The sequence below is a fragment of the Eretmochelys imbricata genome, chromosome 5 (genome assembly GCF_965152235.1).
Source record: "Eretmochelys imbricata isolate rEreImb1 chromosome 5, rEreImb1.hap1, whole genome shotgun sequence".
Lineage (NCBI taxonomy): Eukaryota > Metazoa > Chordata > Testudines > Cheloniidae > Eretmochelys > Eretmochelys imbricata.
The window spans coordinates 128,004,284-128,026,269 of NC_135576.1; the positions used below are offsets into that span (position 1 = coordinate 128,004,284).

Below are 21,986 nucleotides of genomic sequence, written 5' to 3' on the forward strand. Positions count from 1 at the left end.
TACGGATTAAGATATTGAGCAGCAAACGTTAAACATTTTGCCTGAGACATAAGCAGCAGCCAGCCTGAGGAATGGGTTTAGAGATCTCAGAAATGTGTGGCTTCTATAATAACTCTCTGTGTCCTTGGGGTGTGTCACGTTGCTCAAAAGCTCAAATGCAGAAAAACCACAGGAAAACGATAAAAGACAAAAACCTCACATCACTTGTGGGTAAACACTTTTCACAATTCACTTTATCACTCTATGTCTGCCCTATCAGTCCTCATCCTCAAAGGAAACCTGCACAATCCTTTCAAAAGACGAGCCGGGAAGCTTAAATTCATAACTTTGCTGAACACTCAATATCATGGATTGAACAGAGACAGTGTAGTTATGACTTATTACAACAATCTGTAACCCACTAACAGTCCCCCCAGACCCCTATCTTCCTTTCCTCCCCTGACTGCAGGGATGTTAACAGGCCGTTTCCCCTGGAGTGGTCCCTTGAAATATTTTTGTTAATAAATTTGTTAGTCTCTAAGGTGTAACAAGTACTCCTTGTTCTTTTTGAAATATGTGATCACTACTTACGCTAAACAATCTGTTCCACCTTGTATTTAGCTGTGACACTCTGAGTACATTTCCCAGACCGGAAGAAGAGCTCTGTGTAAGCTCGAAAGCTTGTCTCTCTCACCAACAGATGTTGGTCCAATAAAGATATCACCTCACTCACCTTGTCTCTAATATCTTGAGGCCGACATGGCTACAACACTGCATACAGAAATATTAATTTTTATTTCATGTTCTACAAACAGTCCACAATGTATTATTCTTACACTAAAGTTATACACAGCAAATTACTTTGCATTTGATCTTTGGCACCTATAGCTACTACAATAACGTGCCCTTTCAAAATGCTTGGTCAGTCTTTAGTACGAGAGATAGAAGGCCAAAAATTTTAAAGAGTGGTGCTAAAAGCTACGGTACAACTAACACCACATTTAGGCCTGAATTTCAGAAGTGCTCAGCGTTCAGCAGTAACTCTCTACTTCCATGGAAGCTGCTGGTTGCTCGGCATTTCTGAAAATCAAGCCTCAATATCCACTTAACTACCAGAATTTTCAGCAGCCATCTTTTAAAGTTTTGGCCATGAAATCTGAGGTACAACAGGGAGAAGTGCAACAGCTATACAATCATTTTCCCCCTTCACAAAGAGGACACTACAATTTAGAAATGATGCATCAGTATGAAGGGCATATTGCATTTTGATGGTAATTCTATTTGTTCTGCCAACAGGCTTGTACTGTTTAGCATTACAGTTTCTCTAAAAAAGGTTCACATCATAAGAAGCAAAAAAAAAAAAAATACTCTCGGAGAGAAGAGGGAATTTCCATTTCCCCATCACCAGAGCGGTCTTTTGTTTTTTAAATAAAGACCGAGATTTTCTGAACGCTCCTGGATATGTTCAACTTGAGCTCCACTGAGCATGTCTAAAATTCAGCAGCAACAACCTGCTCTCCATTGGACAAATGTCAGTAACACGTTAGAAAACAAAAAGTAACATCAGTTCACAATAAAATCCAATAATATACAGGATGTATTTTTCTGTTCCTTATAGATAAGGAACATATCTACCAAACCCATGTCACTCACACAGTAAACCACACAACAGAAACTGGAGGAGGATGTTATTGGGGGAGGGAGGGGAATCAGGTTTGTTTTACATTGAAAGTAACTGATTGTACTTCATGCTCTGTTCTAGCCACACAAGTTAACACTCACATGATCCTGATGCCCATCTTGATGGCACTGACGACAATCGCTACAAGCAAATGGGACACAATCCGTATGCACGTGTAGTTCACACACTGAAAGTAAAAAAATTAAACAGGAAATGTCTAACATCCAGGTTTGTTTTATTTTCCTATCTCCCCACATAGCATTTCTTATGCCTTTTACTGTTCAGCAAATACAAGACATTTATCTGTATTATGGTGTGTGTTATTCAATTTACTTTGCATTTAATTGATGCAACTATTATTTAACTGAAAAAGCAAGTATGTAGGAAGGCAAAACTAATTTTGCGCTTAAGTGATTTAATTATTTCTTCTAATAAAGTAAGATAAGAACAATTGGCTGGCTTATTATAAGGATGTCTATAGTCTGATTCAAAGAAACCAGTCCTCTTCCCTACCATAATCACCTCTCTCACCTTAAACTGGAAATTTTGCTTTAACAAAATGAGAAAGAGTTCAGGAGATCCCCATTAATAGGAAGGGCAACTTTCCCTATTTTCTATTGCTGAAAAATAACAAAGTCCTAAACACAGAAGAGTGATAGCCAGCCAAGACACACCCCAAACAAAAATTACACAGGGACAAATGGCCATGAACCTATTTGGAAGAAGAAAAAGAAAAGAAAATTAGCTACAATCTAAGTTGTAAATAGAACTGTTCTTTAAAAGTGACTGTTCTGGGCGGACAGCAACATTTGTCTCTTCAAATAAATCAAGAACATGAATCTCAGGATTCCACCAAGCCTGCAAACCACCTCTTTCTGTAGCATTCAAGGAATCCATTGTTCCAACCACCTCACACAACTCTGACGAGTATTCCAGATCTGACACAGGAGGTCAGCCCCGCTGACAGCCATTAACAATGACAGTCATGCTTTTACGAGAATAATCAAGTTACCCATTCTGTAAGCTTAATTTTAAAAGTGCTCTATAAGTTGTAAGAAATAAAGTCAATAAGCACATTCTAGCTAATTATAGCCCTACACACTGCTGTGGATGTAATTCTCCATTGCACATAAGCAAAGACTGTCTTTGTTTAAATCTACGGGAGAAGCAATATTGTTTTTCTTTTCTGAAAAGAATCCTTCTGAAAACTGCTATAACAAGGTAGTAAGTATGAGATCCCTAAATAGATTAAATACTTCTTAACTTGACTACAAATCTACCCCAAAAATTACCTGGTAAAAAAAGGTATTGTGCAGTTCCAGGGTTGTTATTTGTCAACTATTTTTTAAAAAAAATACACATTTGATAAGGAAAATGTTGACAGTTTTGTAAATTCAACCTGGGCTTAGAGACAAGCTGAGTTCTTTCCAGCCACACATCCAGTAATAAAGTTTCTGCAAACCAAATAATGATTTCAGCGAGGTTACACAAGAGTAGCTGATTGGAGCGTAGCAACAATTCTGCTGTTGGTACACTTGGTAGAGTACAATCTGCAGCTCACACAGCAAAGCTATGTTGGCTCTGCAGTACTAATAGGAGTAAAAGCTGGAACGCGCATTGCAGTTTGGATATGGATATTGGATATACCTCCAAATACCGAAAAGAATGAATTTGTTGAGTAGGATGGGGACAGTTTAGAGACAGCCACTTTCCTAAAAGAAACGGTCTTTAAAAAGCAAGATGTGCTAAATGTGTCAACTTCAGCCCAGGAGCTTAGGGTCAGAACTGAGCAGTCTTTATGGGCTCTTTCATAAAGCATACTTTGATTGTTTAGTTTACAACTGAAGGACAGTATCTGCAGAAAGGTAGAGGAACTGGTCTATCAAATACAAAGTCATCAAATCAAAACTCATCTCAAGCTCTAAGTGCCGCTCTGTCAACATTTCCATTTCTTTGAACTAGTCAATATGAAGACCATCAAAAGAGAACACAAGTTTTATCACCCAATTAAAAAGAGTATTTAAAACTAACTTTATAAAGCTTTTTTCTGATCCCTGATGCTGCTTACAAGGGTCTTCAGAATGGGCCCAAGACTATCCAACATAACTCCAGGTTCATCCCTATTGCCTCCATGCATGCTCAAACCTATTGTCTCTTCAGTTTCAGCTCTCCTGCCATGCATACAGGGGAACACTAGAGCAGGGATAAAATTTTCAGCAGTGCCTTATCAACTGCCAATGACTTCCATTTTTGAAATGGACATGTCATTCATGAACGGCACAGCCATGCGGGAGTTAGGCAGGTTGCCCCAAACAAGTGCCAATGAAGCCTTCAGACCAACATGTATTATGTTTACGGCACTTTTTACAGAAAAGCTACTTTGGAACATTTTTAGAGTACAATTATTTTTACTGATACTATTTTCATGTCCCTTTAGGTGCCCTAACTACCATCAACAGACAGTGACAGAGAAGTGAGAATATGTTAAAAGCAGTCTAAAATAGCTTTTCTGTCAAAATTGTTGGTATTTATTTAAGTCCCAGTATTTCAAAAGCCTTCAGGGATAGGTGTTTGTGCTACACACTAACAGAAAGCTCAGAATCACATTTCTCCAAGGGGAGGAGGCTTGCTTTTGGGCCTGTCACTGACCCGCAGCAGCATTAACAATAATTCAAGGACCAGAGTAAAATCAGGGGATGGAATCCACATTTGGTGAAGAGACTTATGTCTGCATATATTTTTGTTCCTTGTTTTTAAGGTAACTGTTTGAAGGTGCTTGGTAGTTTGCAATGTTGGTTCAGACACAAAGATTATTGGACAGAACACAAATGAAGCAGTCCAGAGAACAAATTAAGTAGAGTTTATCTCATGAATGCAAAAAGAAAGGAATTTATGTCAGGGTTATCATTAGCATATATTATATATCTTTAGATATACACATATATCTATTTTTATGTGACACACATGACTGTGCATATACACATTTTAAATTACCTTCACATCGAAAAGCAAGGGACTCTAACTGCTTTCTGCATACGGTGCAAAACTTTTTTTTGTAATGTCCCGGAGGTCCAAAACAATGTGCAACTGGAACCTGTCGATGAAAATATACAGGGTAAATCTTTAACAATCACTGTCAATGACTATTAAGAAGAATTCTAAATCATTGAAAGTTCCTTTATATACTATATGCTGCAATACATGACTTTATACTATGTGCACACACAGAAGTGAGGAGAAACACAAATTGAAAACAAATACACTAGTTTTATTATAAACACCCAGGCATCTCGAAATTTAAAAAGTGAAACAAGAAAAGGGTGGCACTCATGATGTTTTATTATTGAAATAGCACCCGAAGGCTCCAATTATTATCAGGGTCCCACACAGAGACATGGTCCTTGCCCTTAAGAGTATTTGAACAGACAAGACGAACACAAACAATATACAAGAAAAATGCCAAAAGATGCATATATATCCAGTGAATAATCATTTTTAAAATTAAAGATTTTCTTCCACCCCACTATGCTCCACGTCTTTTGGCCCATCTCAGTCCCATTGCCAAAGAAGGCCATGTCTACACTACGAAAGTACTCCGATTTTACAGAAGTTGATTTTTGGGAACAGATTGTATAAAGTCGAGTGCACGCGCCCACACTAAGCACAGCAATTCAACAGTCCGCATCCACAGTACCGTGGCAAGTGTCAACGTTCTGAGCAGTGCACTGTGGGTAGCTATCCCACAGTTCCCGGAGTCCCCGCTGCTCATTGGAATTCTGGGCTGAGCTCCCAATGCCTGATGGGGCCAAAAGTTTGTCACAGGTGGTTCTGGGTAAATGTCGTCAGTCAACCCTCCCTCCCTCCGTGAAAGCACAGCAGACAATCGTTTCGCGCCCTTTTCCCTGGATTGCCCAAGCAGACGCCATAGCACAGTAAGCATGGAGCCCGTTCAGCTCACCGCAGCAGTTATGACCATTGTAAACACCCCGTGCATTATCGTGCAGTTTATGCAGAACCAGCACCTGAAAAACCAGGCGAGGAGGCGACGGAAGCACGGTGATGAGGACATGAACACAGATTTCTCTAAAACCACGGTCCCCAGCAATTTGGAGATCATGGTGTTACTGGGACAGGCTCATGCTGTGGAATGCCGATTCTGGGCCCGGGAAACAAGCACAGAGTGGTGGGACCGCATAGTGTTGCAGGTTTGGGATGATTCCCAGTGGCTCCGAAACTTTCACATGCGTAAGGGCACTTTCATGGAACTTTGTGACTTGCTTTCCCCTGCCCTGAAGCGCAAGAATACCAAGATGAGACCAGCCCCCACAGTTCACAAGCGAGTGGCAATAGCCCTGTGGAAGCTTGCAACGCCAGACAGCTACCAGTCAGTCGGTAATCAATTTGGAGTGGGCATATCTACTGTGGGGGTTGCTGTGATGCAAGTAGCCAATGCAATCATTGAGCTGCTGCTACCAAAGGTAGTGACTCTGGGAAATGTGCAGGTCATACTAGATGGCTTTGCTGCAATGGGATTCCCTAACTATGGTGGGGCTATAGACGGAACCCATATCCCTATCTTGGGACCGGACCACCAGCGCAGCCAGTACATAAACCGCAAGGGATACTTTTCAGTGGTGCTGCAAGCACTGGTGGATCACAAGGGACGTTTCACCAACTTCAACGTGGGATGGCCGGGAAAGGTTCACGACGCTCGCGTCTTCAGGAACTCTGGTCTGTTTAAATGGCTGCAGGAAGGGATTTACTTCCAAGACCAGAAAATAACCATTGGGGATGTTGAAATGCCTATAGTTATCCTTGGGGACCCAGCCTACTGCTTAATGCCCTGGCTCATGAAGCCGTACACAGGCACCCTGGACAGTAGTTAGGAACTGTTCAACTATAGGCTGAGCAAGTGCAGAATGGTGGTAGAGTGTGCATTTGGAAGTTTAAAAGGTCGCTGGCGCAGTTTACTGGCTCGCTCAGACCTCAGCAAAACCAATATTCCCATTGTTATTGCTGCTTGCTGTGTGCTCCACAATCTCTGAGAGAGTAAAGGGGAGACATTTATGGCGGGGTGGGAGATAGATGCAAATCGCCTGGCTGCTGAATACGCGCAGCCAGACACCAGGGCGGTTAGAAGAGCACAGCAGGAAGTGCTGCGCATCAGAGAAGCTTTGAAAACCAGTTTCATGACTGGTCAGGGTACTGTATGACACTTCTGTTTGTTTCTCCTTGATCAAAACCCACCCCCTTTCATAGAATCATAGAATCATAGAATATCAGGGTTGGAAGGGACCCCTGAAGGTCATCTAGTCCAACCCCCTGCTCGAAGCAGGACCAATTCCCAGTTAAATCATCCCAGCCAGGGCTTTGTCAAGCCTGACCTTAAAAACTTCCAAGGAAGGAGATTCCACCACCTCCCTAGGCAACGCATTCCAGTGTTTCACCACCCTCTTAGTGAAAAAGTTTTTCCTAATATCCAATCTAAACCTCCCCCACTGCAACTTGAGACCATTACTCCTCGTTCTGTCATCTGCTACCATTGAGAACAGTCTAGAGCCATCCTCTTTGGAACCCCCTTTCAGGTAGTTGAAAGCAGCTATCAAATCCCCCCTCATTCTTCTCTTCTGCAGGCTAAACAATCCCAGCTCCCTCAGCCTCTCCTCATAAGTCATGTGTTCTAGACCCCTAGACCCCTTTGTTGCCCTTCGCTGGACTCTCTCCAATTTATCCACATCCTTCTTGTAGTGTGGGGCCCAAAACTGGACACAGTACTCCAGATGAGGCCTCACCAATGTCGAATAGAGGGGGACGATCACGTCCCTCGATCTGCTCGCTATGCCCCTACTTATACATCCCAAAATGCCATTGGCCTTCTTGGCAACAAGGGCACACTGCTGACTCATATCCAGCTTCTCGTCCACTGTCACCCCTAGGTCCTTTTCCGCAGAACTGCTGCCTAGCCATTCGGTCCCTAGTCTGTAGCGGTGCATTGGATTCTTCCGTCCTAAGTGCAGGACCCTGCACTTATCCTTATTGAACCTCATCAGATTTCTTTTGGCCCAATCCTCCAATTTGTCTAGGTCCTTCTGTATCCTATCCCTCCCCTCCAGCGTATCTACCACTCCTCCCAGTTTAGTATCGTCCGCAAATTTGCTGAGAGTGCAATCCACATCTTCCAGATCATTTATGAAGATATTGAACAAAACCGGCCCCAGGACCGACCCCTGGGGCACTCCACTTGACACCGGCTGCCAACTAGACATGGAGCCATTGATCACTACCAGTTGAGCCCGACAATCTAGCCAGCTTTCTACCCACCTTATAGTGCATTCATCCAGCCCATACTTCCTTAACTTGCTGACAAGAATACTGTGGGAGACCGTGTCAAAAGCTTTGCTAAAGTCAAGAAACAATACATCCACTGCCTTCCCTTCATCCACAGAACCAGTAATCTCATGATAAAAGGCGACTAGATTAGTCAGGCATGACCTTCCCTTGGTGAATCCATGCTGGCTGTTCCTGATCACTTTCCTCTCATGCAAGTACTTCAGGATTGATTCTTTGAGGACCTGCTCCATGATTTGTTTTGTTGTCTCTAAATTCCCTGTAAGCCACCCACTCTCCCCATTTCGATCAAAGCTTGCTTGCAAAGGAAATAAAGTCACTATCGTTTAAAAAACATGTATTCTTTATTAATTGATTATAAAAATAGGGAGATAACTCACAAGGTAGCCCGGGTAGGGTGTGGGAGGAGGGTAGGAGGGAAGGAAAAGGCCACTTTAAAACTTCTTGAATGACAGCCTTCTGTTGTTTGGGCTGTCCACTGGGGTGGAGTGGTTGTGTGCCCGGAGCCTTCTCCCCCCTCCCCCCGGTGTTCTTGGGCATCTGGGTGAGGAGGCTATTGAACCTGGGGAGGAGAGAGTGCGGTTAAACAGGGGTTGCAGCAGCAGTCTGTGATCCTGCTGCCGTTCATGAACCTCCACCAGACGCCAGAGCATGTCTGTTTGATCCCGCAGTAGCCACAGCGTCGCCTCATGCCTCCTCCGATCTTCCTGCCGCCACCTCTCCTCACGTTCATCAGCCACTTTCCTGTACTCTGCTACTGTGTCCCTTCACACATTCTGCTGAGCTCTGTCAGTGCCGGACGACTGCATGAGCTCAGAGAACTTTTCATCACGTGTACGTTTTTTTCGCCGCCTTATCTGAGATAGCCTTTGGGAGGAAAGAGGGAGGCTTGAAACATTTGCAGCTGTTGGAGGAAAAAAAGGGAGTGAAGTATTTTAAAAGACACATTTTACAGAACAATGGCTATACTCTTTCATGGTGAACAACACTATTCACATTACATAGCACATGTGATTTTGGTACACGGTCACATTTTGCATCTTATATTGAGTGCCTGTGGCTTTGGTGTTAGAGATCACACACGCAGTGCCAGGCAACAGAATTTGGCTTGCAGGCGCCATGGTAAGCCATAGTCTTTCGGCTTCTGCAACCTTCATAACAGCAGCGCCCTCCTCTCCCATACCAAGCAAAGCACGTTGAGTTGGCCATTTAGTGCTGCAGTTTTCCTATTAACATGCAGCAGCAGAAACCAAACTAACCCCTCCCTCAATTCTCTGGGATGATCGCTTTACCCCTCCCCCCACCGCTTGGCTGGTATCAGGGAAGATGCCTGCTAGCCAAACGCGAACAGCTCAGCACCAGTGGGCCCCCCCCCCGCACACACACAACATGGTTAACTGCGGGGAGGATTTCTTTTCAGCCACAGGCAAACAGCCCAGTAGGAACAGGCACCTCTGAATGTCTCCTTAATTAAATTCCCCTATTTTAACCAGGTTACCATGAATGATATCACTCTTCTGAGGATAACACAGAGAGATAAAGAATGGATGTTGCTTGAATGCCAGCAAACATCAGGACCAAACACTGCCAGGCTTTGTCATGCAATGATACCAGATTACTTGCTACTAGCATGGCGTGGTAAAGTGTCCTACCATGGAGGAACAGAATAAGGCTGCTCTCCCCAGAAACCTTCTGCAAAGGCTTTTACCAGGAGAGCTTCATGGAGATGTCCCTGGCAGAGTTCCGCTCCATCCCCAGACACATTAGCAGACTTTTCCAGTAGCTGTACTGGCCACGAATCCATCCCAAGTCCTCAGGGCTACTTAATCATTAAAAAATGCTTGCTTTTATAACATGTATTATATTTTAAAAGCTACACTCACCAGAGGTCCCTTCTCCGGCTTCGTTGGGTTGGGAGGGTATTTCAGTCAGGGTGATAAAAAAGATCCTGGCTGTCGGGGAGAACAATGCGCTGTGTGCTCTCCTCAAGCTTCTCCTCCTCATCTTCCCCGTCCGCAAAATCCTCAGGCATGGTGGAGAGTACCCCATCATTGGAGTCCACGGACAGGGGTAGTGGTGGCGGCCCCCCTAGAATTGCATGCAGCTCAGCGTAGAAGCGGCATGTCTGGGGCTCTGTCCTGGAGCATCCGTTTGATTCTTTGGTTTTCTGGTACGCTTGTCTGAGCTCCTTAAGTTTCACGCGGCACTGTGTTGCGTCCCTGCTGTAGCCTCTGTCCCTCATGGCCTCAGAGATTTTTTTTAAATGTTTTGGCATTTCGTCTTTTGGAACGTAGTTCTGATAGCACGGATTCTTCTCCCCATACAGCGATCAGAACCAGTACCTCCCATTCGGTCCATGCTGGAGCTCTTTTTCGATTCTAGGACTGCATGGTCACCTGTGCTGATGAGCTCGCCTGGCCAAACAGGAAATGAGATTCAAAAGTACAGGCTTTTCCTGTACACCTGGCCAGTGCATCCGAGTTCAGAGTGCTGTCCAGAGCAGTCACAATGGTGCACTGTGGGATAGCTCCCGGAGGCCAATACCTTCGAATTGCATCCACACTAACTCTAATTCGAAACGGCAATGTCGATTTCAGCACTAATCCCCTTGTTGGGGAGGAGTACAGAAATCGGTTTTAAGAGCCCTTTATGTAGAAAAAAATGGCTTTGTTGTGTGGACTGGTGCAGGGTTAATTCGATTTAACGCTGCTAAAGCCAAAATAAACTCATAGCGTAGATCAGGCTGAACTGACCAAGGGTGTCCTCTCCACATGGCCCTCCCAAAGCACAAACTGACAATTACTCAAAAGAACAACTTAACCCTGCAAAGCCTGGACAGCAAAGACACCCATGCCAAACTGCAGCAGTTACAACAATAGCCTGAATATCCCTTATTACAGCGAGGTGGAAGATGACCAGATTGTGTAAATTACTGTCCTGAATCACAAGGATGGATGTATTAGTATTATTGCGACACTGGGAGCCAAATCTGTGGCTTGGCTCAAAGAGGAATTGCTCATCTTCCCAATGGACAGTGGTATCTCAAGATTCTGTTGCTATGGACAGCACTAACAGGTTTAACAAAACATTTTTAGTGCCGCTATACTCTTCTCATAAAGTAATGCAACAAAAATCTAATGATTTCTCTCACATATTGATGATTGCTGCTAGATCGGGAAGTGCAGGACCAATGGAAAAAAGCACATGTGGAATTCCATCTTCCAATACAGTAGGAAAAATGCCCCAACTTAGAGTCTTTTAACACTACATCTCCCTATTCATAACAGCCTGGATCTAGTAACAACAACTACAGCTGAATCTTTGGACTGGATCTTTCTTCAGGTGCAATGATGCTTCCAAAAAACCAACAACAGACAGGAATAAGAACATAAGAACGGTGATACTGGGTCAGACGAAAGGTCCATCTAGCCCAGTATTCTGTCTTCCAACAGTAGCCAATCCCAGGTGCCCCAGAGGGAATGAACAGAACAGGTAATCATCAAGTGACCCATCCCCTGTCTCCCATTTCCAGCTTCTGGCAAACACAGGGTAGGGACTCCATCCCTGCCCATCCTGGCTAATAGCCATTGATGGACCTATCCTCCATGGATTTATCTAATTCTTTTTTGAACACTGTTATAGTCTTGGTCTTCACAACATCCTCTGGCAAGGAGTTCCACAGGTTGATCGTGCATTGTGGGAAGAAATACTTCCTTTTGTTTGTTTTAAACCTGCTGCCTATTAATTTCATTTGGTGACCCCTAATTCTTGTGTTATGAGAAGGAGTAAATAACACTTCCTTATTTACTTTCTCCACACCAGTCATGATGTCATAGACCTCAATCATATCCCTTCCAAGCTGAAAAGTCCCAGTCTTATTAATCTCTCCTCATATGGAAGCTATTCCATACCCCTTATAATTTTTATGCCTTTTTCTGAGCCTTTTCCAATTCCAAAATATCTTTTCTGAGATGGGGTGACCACATCTGCACACAGAATTCAAGATGTGGGCGTACCATGGATTTATATAGAGGCAATATGATATTTTCTGTTTTATTATCTATCCCTTTCCTATTTAAGGATTCCCAACATTCTGTTAGCTTTTTTGACTCCCGCTGCACACTGAGTGGATGTTTTCAGAGAACTAACCACATTGACTCCAAGATCTCTTTCTTGAGTGCTCCAGCTAATTTAGACCCCATCATTTTATATGTATAGTTGGGATTATGTTTTCCAATGTGCTTTACTTTGCATTTATCAACACTGAATTTCATCTGCCATTGTGTTGCCCAGTCACCCAGTTTTGTGAGAGCCTTTTGTAACTCCTCACAGTCTGCTTGGGACTTAACTATCTTGAGCAGTTTCGTATCATCTGTAAATTTTGCCAACTTTACCCCTTTTTCCAGATCATTTCTGAATATGTTGAACGGTACTTGTCCCAGTACAGATCCCTGAGGGACACCACTATTTATGAATGAAAAGTAAAACCATGAAATGGAAAATTTTAAAGGATTATTTATGTATTTAATCCACACCCAAGACACACTAGTATTTGAAGTAGCATATTCCTGTCACATTAGTACACTCATACAATAAGCCAGAAGTACAAATGTCTCTTTTAGACTTTAGAATTCAAATGACTGGTGTCACAAAGTTCAGGTATAATTTAGGTTAACTGCATTTTAAAATTTCAAATTTACAATTTTATATTACACAGTCTGCCTCTTGAACGGAGTAATCCACGTACCCTTCATGACAAGCTACGACATCACATCATTTATCATCATCTATGGCTCCATGACAATTAGCCTTGTCACATTTCTGATAAGAACTATCTGAAGTACATTTGGAACAACATTTCACTACAATATTGCATAATAAAAATCATTTCCAGTAAAAATGTGTTAACAGCAGCTTTTAGATGATACTTGAGATCACACAAATACCACATTTCCATACTCACTCCAGCAGACAATCCCACAGAATTATTTAGCAGGATCTGACTGTTCCTTGAGTATTAGGATTTTCCTGTATTTGCTAGCAGCAATCTGAAATTGATCAGAATCACATCATTCCAGTCAGCTTCTAAAGGAAGCTCTAGTATACCAGAACACAGGCATGATTATGCTAAGCAATTCTATTCCGGAAATGTTCATGACAAAGTAAGTGAAACAAAGGTTTGTCAGTCGCAGGATGGGGAAAGAGATCCCAGGTGACTGGATGGGTGCAGAATGATGGGACAGAGACTGACACATAAATGAAACAAGGGATAGTGAAATGAAAAACTAAAAGTAAAATACTTTTTTTTTTTTAAATTGGCTGAGCAGATTCCTAACATGAATTGTTGATCTACTAACCTGAATTAATTCTGATGGACAAAAGGGGGAAAGAAGATGGTGATGAAAGGATTCCCTCCCTAAAGGCAAAAATACAACTAAAACACTGTACTTAAACATATTCCCAGGTATATTAAAATAGGAAAACATTAACGCTAAAGTTATAACCACAGACGCATAAATGTCAATATCATTCCCATGGCAAACATAACTCACAGCCCTGCGTATATGCACTAGTTTTTAAATTTTCTGTTAAGACATAAAATGGCACTTTGGTCAAGTTACATTGATTCCTATAAATATACATATATACACTATAATTTAAAGTTTCCTAATATGCATGTGTAACATCTCAACCACAAGACTGTATTCACATTAGAGCTGGTCAAAAATTTTCAGACGGAACACTTTTCTGACAGAAAGTGTTGATTTGACGGAAGCCAAATGTTCTGTAGCAAAAGAGAATCATAGAAATGTTGGGCTGGAAGGGACCTCAGGAGGTCATCTAGTCCAGCCCCCTGTGCTGAGGAAGGACCAAGTAAACCTAGACCATCCCTGACAAGTGTTTGTCCAACCTGTTCTTAAAAACCTCCAATTATGTGATTCCACAACCTCCCTTCGAAGCTTGTTCCAGAGCTTAACTATCCTTAGAGTTAGGAAGTGTAATAGCTAGTGTTAAGTCTCCCTTTGCTGCAGATTAGGCCCATCACTTCTCGTCCTGACTTCAGGACAATCCCTTACCATGGAAGGTCTGGTGATGAGTTTGTAGTCCAAGTCCTGAAATAGTACTCATTTTGAAATGAGATTAAGTAGCTGTATTAATATTGTGCATTAAAAGCACGTGAGATGGCTTACATGGTCACAAAGAGTTGTAATTTCTTGGTTCTCATCAATTACTGAGCTCCTTTTGCAGTCCGATGACACTAAAATCAATCTGTACAGAACGATATAGAAACTTTATCCAAGAAATGCCATTAAAAATGTCTAAGTGCCAATATAGTACTGACCAAACATCTATTGACACAAAGGACAGTGTTAGTGCTTATTTCAATTTATACCCTGAAATGCCCTTGAATACCCAGTTCACTTATGAAGAGAGTATTCCCTAATTCTTCATTTCAGCATTTTGTTTCCAGCCATAACTCATGAAGACATCTGAGCACTGCCCTTTGGATACGGTCTTGCTGTGTAACTGGACATTGTCTTGCTGTATTACTTACTATATCATATAGAAATGTAGTGTACAGTATAAACAAACTGCTTTTACCATCATCAAATGGCTCTGCTTTCAATAATCTTCAAAGGCCTTTTGTTGCCACCACTATAAACACTATCCTTTACAATGATTAAACTTATTTTCTTCTACATTTATAGATTTACTGACCATGGCACTTCTAAATTATGTTAAAAATTCTTCCTATCAGGTGGCTTAGATGCAGAATACTGTTCAGAAAGTGAAATCAAGAGTATTGTGTACATAGAAACATTAACAGGTATTTGTGGTACGGGGATGACTATTCTGTTTTCAGCTATCTATAGCAGCTGTACTTGCCTTTTCTAATTCTGCTAGGGATTTTCCAATTCTCTTAACCTTTGCTCTACAGATAAGCTCCCAACAATGCCACGCATAATTGCTTCTGGCCCACAAAACACTCACAAAAGTATATAATCAGTCAAAAGACTTAAGGCTTTGAAAGCATTCTCCCTGGGAGAACAATGTGTTATTGGAATGTTTGCTTTTAAAAAATTAACATTACATTAGACTGTAAGCTCTTCAGGGCAGGGCAATACAGTGCTGTGAAACTGGGGACAGGAAAAATTAAAAAAATCTTTCCACTTGTTTGCAAAGCACTTGACACAATGGGGCCCTATTCCGGTTTGGTGCCATGGGGAGCTGCTATGATACACTATTAAATAATGAAAAAACAAAGTATGTTCAGAAGTCTGGAAATTCTCAGCTAACATTCGAACAACTGATTTACCATGATTGCAGTAATCCAAACCACTATCTGCTTTCAAAACAGACTTCCGTTAGCTGCCACATGAAGAAAGTTAATTCTGCCTTCCTATGTATATTTATTCCACAAGTATGGAATTTGCTTGAGTGATATCGAGGGACTTTCTTCCTGAAGGAAAGGCCATCTGGCCTCACTCTTGTTTAAGGAACTTGGTTTTCACCTGTGAGTGCTGAAAGTCATCGCATCATCATGATAGCCAGTCCTCAGCCCGCCAGCAGGGAGATCTAATTACCAGCACCACAAAAACATGCAAGATCCTGTATTGTAGTCCCTTCTCTTGTGTTATCTTCTGCCATGTGGTTTCTTTCTTTCTTCCTAGCCTATCTCACTCCTGGCTTTTCACTGAATCCTGAAGTCAACTATACTGCAGTCATCCAAGCCTGCCTTGTCTAAGGAGAAAGGATCCAACCAGATGACAGCCCTGACAGGATCATAACTAACCAGGGTCAAAGCAGCAGGTGTCTTGGTCGACTAGCCAGCCAAAGCATCCACTCGTAATAACCAGAGATCCAGTGTTCCAGAAATATCGGCCAAAGCCATATTTCACCCATCTTTTCTACCCTGTCTCTCCTCCACCTTTAGTCTGCCTTCTTATTAAGAACAGGATAAGTAGATGCCCTTCACATCAGGACAGAGTAAAATTAACCTTTGCCTTTTCTTCAAATAAAGGCTGTTCTGAAAATGAGACTGATAGTTTGACACCAAAAGGAGAGAGACTTTGATAAGGTTTAACTAAGTCTGTTTTGCATAACCACTCAACCACAGTTTCAATATAAATGCTTGTTTTAATTTCATGTTCTTTCTCATGTTTAATCAATAAACTTTCAATATGAATGAATACTTTTGGATGTTTGCTCAGTAACTGAGTAAAACCAAGGGCTCTGTTTAAAAATAACCCTGAACCCACCTATTGCTATTTAATGTTGGACAGTGAAAGAGTTCATGAACACCTTTAACTCTTTAGGCCTTTAAGATCATTATCAACACAACATGTCTTTAACAGAGGGAAAGGACTTTGAAATATTACATATATGCAGAGTGGATGAATCAACATTACTTGAAATAATCTTAATCTTCAGAATTTTCCTGACTTTTAAAGGGCTTGATCTCATAACAAAAACAAAAAAACCTAACAACCGGCAGAAGTCTACTTTTTCCAACTTCTCCTCCACCGTGCAATTTCTTCTTTTAGACAATTTCTCATTTGTTATAGCAAGGGCACTACCAAATTCACATCTGTGAAAAATGCGTCACGAACCGTGAAATCTGGTCTCCCCCATGAAATCTGGTCTTTTGAGTACTTTTACCCTATACTATATAGATTTATTTCTCAAACTGGGGGTCCTGACGCAAAAGAGGGTTATGGGGGGGTTTGGAAAGTTATTTTTTGGGGGTTGCGGTATTGCTACCCTTACTTCTGTGCTGACTTCAGAGCTGGGTGGCCGGACAGTGGCAACTGCTGGCCAAGTGCCCAGCTCTGAAGGCAGCGCCCTGCCAGCAGCAGCACAGAAGTAAAGGTGGCAATACCAGACCATACCATCCTTACTTCTGCCCTGCTGTGAGCTGGGTAGGACTCCTACAGTTATGACACTGTGAATTTTCAGATTTAAATAGCTGAAATCATGAAATTTATTATTTTTTAAAACCTATGACCGTGAAATTGACCAATATGGACTGTGAATTTGGTAGGGCCCTAGTTGGGTGGGAGGGACAGCTCAGTGGTTTGAGCATTGGCCTGCTAAACCCAGGGTTGTGAGTTCAATCCTTGAAGGGGCCATTTAAGGATCTGGGACAAAAATTGAGGATTGGTACTGCTTTGAGAAGGGGGTTGGACAAGATGATCTCCTGAGGTCCCTTCCAATCCTGAGATTCTATGAATGTGGCTTTATAGAGTTTTATTTTTCACCCCAGGATTAGTTACCTTTATAGTCCCTTGTGAAAGATCTGAAGGTCTTTTGAACAGCCAAATAAGTCACTTCAGCTGCTTCTCCTTTATCCACTATTTTGTTGAGATGCTCAATAAAATTCTAGTTTACTGTTAGGGTACAAAATACCTGAACAAGATCTCGATCACATCATGCTCAACTAGGTGTTTTAGAATGGTCTTTAATTAATACTTCAACCAATATACCTGATAATGAAGCAACACTCACTGGTCTAATTCCCAGAATAATCCCCTAGTGCCCTTTTAAAAAAAATAGGTAAGTTTGCTATCCTCCAGTCTAGAAGCTGATTTTAATACATGATATCTTACATTTTTAAACAGATTAGCCACAGGAATGGAAGACATGTCTAATTCCCCAGGACTCCTTTGAAAATCATAACACACTCACTCCCAGTTTCTTCAGAACTCTTGGATGAATGCAGTCCAGTCCCTGCGACTACCTGAAGAAGAGCTCTGTGTAGCATGAAAGCTTGTCTCTTTTACCAACAGAAATTGGTCCAATGTGGTCCAATAAAAGATATTACCTCACCCACCTTGTCTCTTTGCTATTCAATTTATTATTAAATCTCAATTCATCATTTTATTCCAGTATTTCTTATTTTGACATTTCACTCTCTGTTAGTGCCTCATCTGGAAAGACTAAAAGTCTGGAGTAGATGTCAAGTCCACATCCTATGTGTGGGAGATTATTTCAGAGAAATAACATAGCTTTTCTACAACATTCACATCTGCCTTGATTGCTCCCTTGATACTGTGGTTGTCCAGGGGACACCTTCCTGCTTCTAATATACCTCAAGAATTCCCTGGATTTTGATTTTTTTTTTTAATTTTTTTTATTTTGGTATTTTTCAGTTTTCTCTCCAAATTTTCTTTGCTTTCCTTACATTTTACCAGCCACCACTGTTGTTTTCTAGTGACTTCACTTGGTCTGGATTTTTATTTTTTGAAAAGTAGGTTTAGTTTGAATAACCTCTAATCTTGTATTTTAACTATACTGGGTTTTAGCTTGCCTTCCTGCTTTCTTTTTGGTTAGGAGTTCATGCACCTTCTGTGACTGCTATTTATTTGTTTTTATAAATTGGTCTAAAGAACACAAGTAGTCTCTATGCTGAGTAACAACGCTAATTTCACCACTTTATTGGGACAAGAAGAATGAGAGTTAAAAGCAATTTCTGGTAAAAAGTCCAAAGTCTTTCACATACAACTTTTGTAATCAAGCAAGTATCTCTGTTAGAATTAACATTACAAAGGGGAGGGAACATATCAGAGGACCGGAAACAGATGAATACAGTTCAAATTAGCTAATATAGCCAATACCCAAAATTTCTATTATGGCTGATGCAAGGGAAGCAGTATGAATCTGTACATTACTTCACTGTATCAGAAGCAAATGTATTCCTACAGCTGACCCAATTTGTCTGACGTGTCATACACAACAACAGATTAGACCCACTGTTGGTGGCAGTTCTCAAGGGCAGCCTTGCAATTGGAAAGCTTATTGTCAATTTCATGCAGTCTGAATACACAGGTCCCCTTAGGCCCTAGGGTACTTCTATAGAAGAAAACTTTTTTGTATGAGTCATACTTCTACTTGGAAGAGTTTTCTGCTGTCAAGACCTGCTGGAGACTGTTCCTTTTTGCAACATCAAAAGCAAACCTGATAACTGAGAATAAAAGAAAAGGAGTACTTGTGGCACCTTAGACACTAGCATATGCTCAAATAAATTTGTTAGTCTCTAAGGTGCCAAAAGTACTCCTTTTCTTTTTGCAAATACAGACTAACACGGCTGCTACTCTGAAACCTGAGAATAAAAGGACACCTCACCTTTATTACCACTATGGAAATCAATGCTTTTATGGATCCTATTAAGGGAAGAAAATACAAAAACAAGAATAGAAAATGAAATGACAACCTTCCCCTATATCAGGGGTCAGCAACCTTTCAGAAGTGGTGTGCCAAGTCTTCATTTATTCACTGTAATTTAAGTTTCGTGTGCCAGTAATACATTTTAACGTTTTTAGAAGGTCTCTCTCTCTAAGTCTGTATTATATAACTAAACTATTGTTCTATGTAAAGTAAAAAAGGTTTTTAAAATGTTTAAGAAGCTTCATTTAAAATTAAATTAAAATGCAGATCTTATCAGTTTAGTGTGATCCTTGCCCTTGCTTTTCCTTACTGGAGTTTTCCAATGTCCCCAGACAGGCAGCGGGCTGAGTGAGGCTGGCGGACAGGACCCCAGCTGGCAAGGGGCCGGTGGCCGGAACCCCAGAACGGAAGCGAGTTGAGTGGGGCCAGCAGCTGGTATACCAGGCCGGCAGCAGGCTGAGATGGGCAAGCGGAACCCCAGACTGGCAGCGGGCTGAGCGGGGCCGGCAGCCAGGACTCCGGCTGGCAAGGGTACAGCAGACAGAACCCCAGGGCAGCAGCAGAGTGCCACTGAAAATCAGCTTGCCATAGGTTGTTGACCTCTGATCTATACTATTTCTGAATATGAAAGATTGTGGATTCAAAGCTAGTATGTTAATTCTCATGACAGGCTATAGCTTATATCAAGTTTACAAGAGTTTAGATGGAGTGTTCTCCTGCCTAGAGAGGACGGACATGGGGGCTTGAAGGAGGAGATGAAGAATTTGGAGCAGCAAAAACATTTAGAACATTCAAAAAATTGTATCGGTTTAAGTTTCCTGTGCTTATAATGTAAGAAAAAAAGTGCACTGTGCCCGGCTTTGTTGGTAGCTCAACAATTAGTCACATCATATCTCCCACCCTTTTGTGAGGCTCCAGGCAACTGTCCTGGGGGAACAATGCAGCTCACAAAACCCAGGAGGAACCGCAAGAGATCTACAGGCAGATCTTCTCAGTCAAGGGGGCACATCTGTCAAACAAAACAACCTTCCAGACAAGACTGGATTAGTCTGGAGCCTGATCACTTCGAGGATATGCTGCAAGACCCCCTTGGCTTGAACAAAACTTTCACACTATAGCCAAAGAAACAAACAGGGGAGGAGCAGAAACAACAGAGTCAAAAACTTGTACACCCAAGTATACCCAGGAAAAGGAGAAGAGCAGAAATCTCATGAAGTCCACTACGGGGGACCTCACCTTGCAGTCCTAATTTTCCAGAGAAGCACTTAGGCAGTACAACAATTGGCACTAGATGAAGTCCTCAGACTGATGCATCTTGAACATGATTTTTACATGTTCAAGTTTACGGAAAAAAAATAGTATTTAAAAAAAATAAAAAGTTTAGTGTTGGTATTTTAACCTACATATTTGCTAATCTTCAAATGATTGACTAAAATTAAATAACTTTTAATTAAAATTTTAAATAAATTAATAATTAAGTAGCGTGGCTAATTGCCGGCACTACTTTGATGGGTCTCACGCTTTCTCTTCTTGGGGAGGGTTCAGGGCACCATTTCTCGCCCCTGAACTGGGGTATTAACTGCCCCACTAGTGTCCTAGAGGAGGGGAGTGGAGAGGGAGGGACCCAGGCCTACCCTCTGTTCTGGGTCCCAGCCTAGGGGCTGTAGGGATAGCAGTAAACCTCTTGAACTAGCGGTTCCTTCCCCTGGGCTACTTCCCTCTCCTGCCCTTCAGCTTGTGGGGCTTCCTCCCTCCCTCTGCACAAACCAGGTGTCCCTTTACCTAGGATCTTGGTCTTCTTAGCCCACTGCAGCACTTCTCTAAACTCTCCTCTGCTTCCCTCCAAACTGCTCCTTAAATCTGCAAATGCTCCTTCTGCCACATCAGTCCACTCTACTATCTCGGCGCCGCGAGCCTTTATCAAATCCATCAATGGCCCTGCTCTTGTGGCAAAATGAGGGATGAATCTCCAATAGTATCCTACTATCCCTAGAAATGCTCGGACCTGCTTTTTGCAGACTGGTCGAGGTCAACCTTGTATTGCCTCCACTTTGTTCCATTGGGGTTTCACCTAACCTCTCCCTACTACATACCTGAGGTATCTGGCCTCAGCTAGTCCTATCACACATTTGAGAGGGTTGGCAGTGAGGCCGGCCTTCTGCAGGACGTCTAGCACCGCTTCTACTTTTCCGAGGTGTGTTTCCCAGTCAGGGCTATGGATGACTATGTCATCTAGATAGGCGGCGGCATACTTGGCGTGGGGTCACAGCTATTTGTCCATAAGTCGTTGGAAAGTTGCAGGGGCCCCATGGAGTCCGAAAGGGAGAACAGTGTATTGGAACAGGCCATCGGGTGTAGAGAAGGCAGTCTATTCCTTGGCATTCTCAGCCAGGGGAATTTGCCAATATCCTTTGGTCAGGTCTAGAGTGGTTAGGTATCGGGCCTTGCCTAACTGATCAACTAGCTCGTCAATGCATGGTATCGGATAGGCATTGAATTGGGATACTTCATTCTACTTCCGGAAGTCATTGCAAAACCTCAGGTGCCGTCAGTCTTGGGGACTAGGACGATAGGGCTGGACCACTGGCTGTGGGATTCTTCAATAACCCCAAGTTCCAGCATCTTCTTCACTTCTGTCCTAATTTCTTCCCTTTTAGCTTCCGGTATTCGGTACGGTCTTATCGTCACCCTTACTCCGGGACTGGTGACAATATGATGTTGGACCAGTGTCGTACGCCCCGGCTGTGTACAGAACACGTCCTGGAGCATATCAATGACCTCTGTTCGTTGTTCTGGAGTTAACTCAGAAGAT

The 21,986-nt window shown here is 42.2% G+C and overlaps 1 protein-coding gene across 1 annotated transcript in view; it reads right to left on the reverse strand.

The window, feature by feature from the left end:
• Positions 1-21,986, reverse strand: part of DGKQ (diacylglycerol kinase theta) — a 169,913-nt gene that overhangs the window by 77,396 nt on the left and 70,531 nt on the right. Inside the window, 2 exon segments of the mRNA XM_077818055.1 lie at positions 1,762-1,847; positions 4,655-4,754. Coding sequence (XP_077674181.1) covers positions 1,762-1,847; positions 4,655-4,754 — 186 coding nt within the window.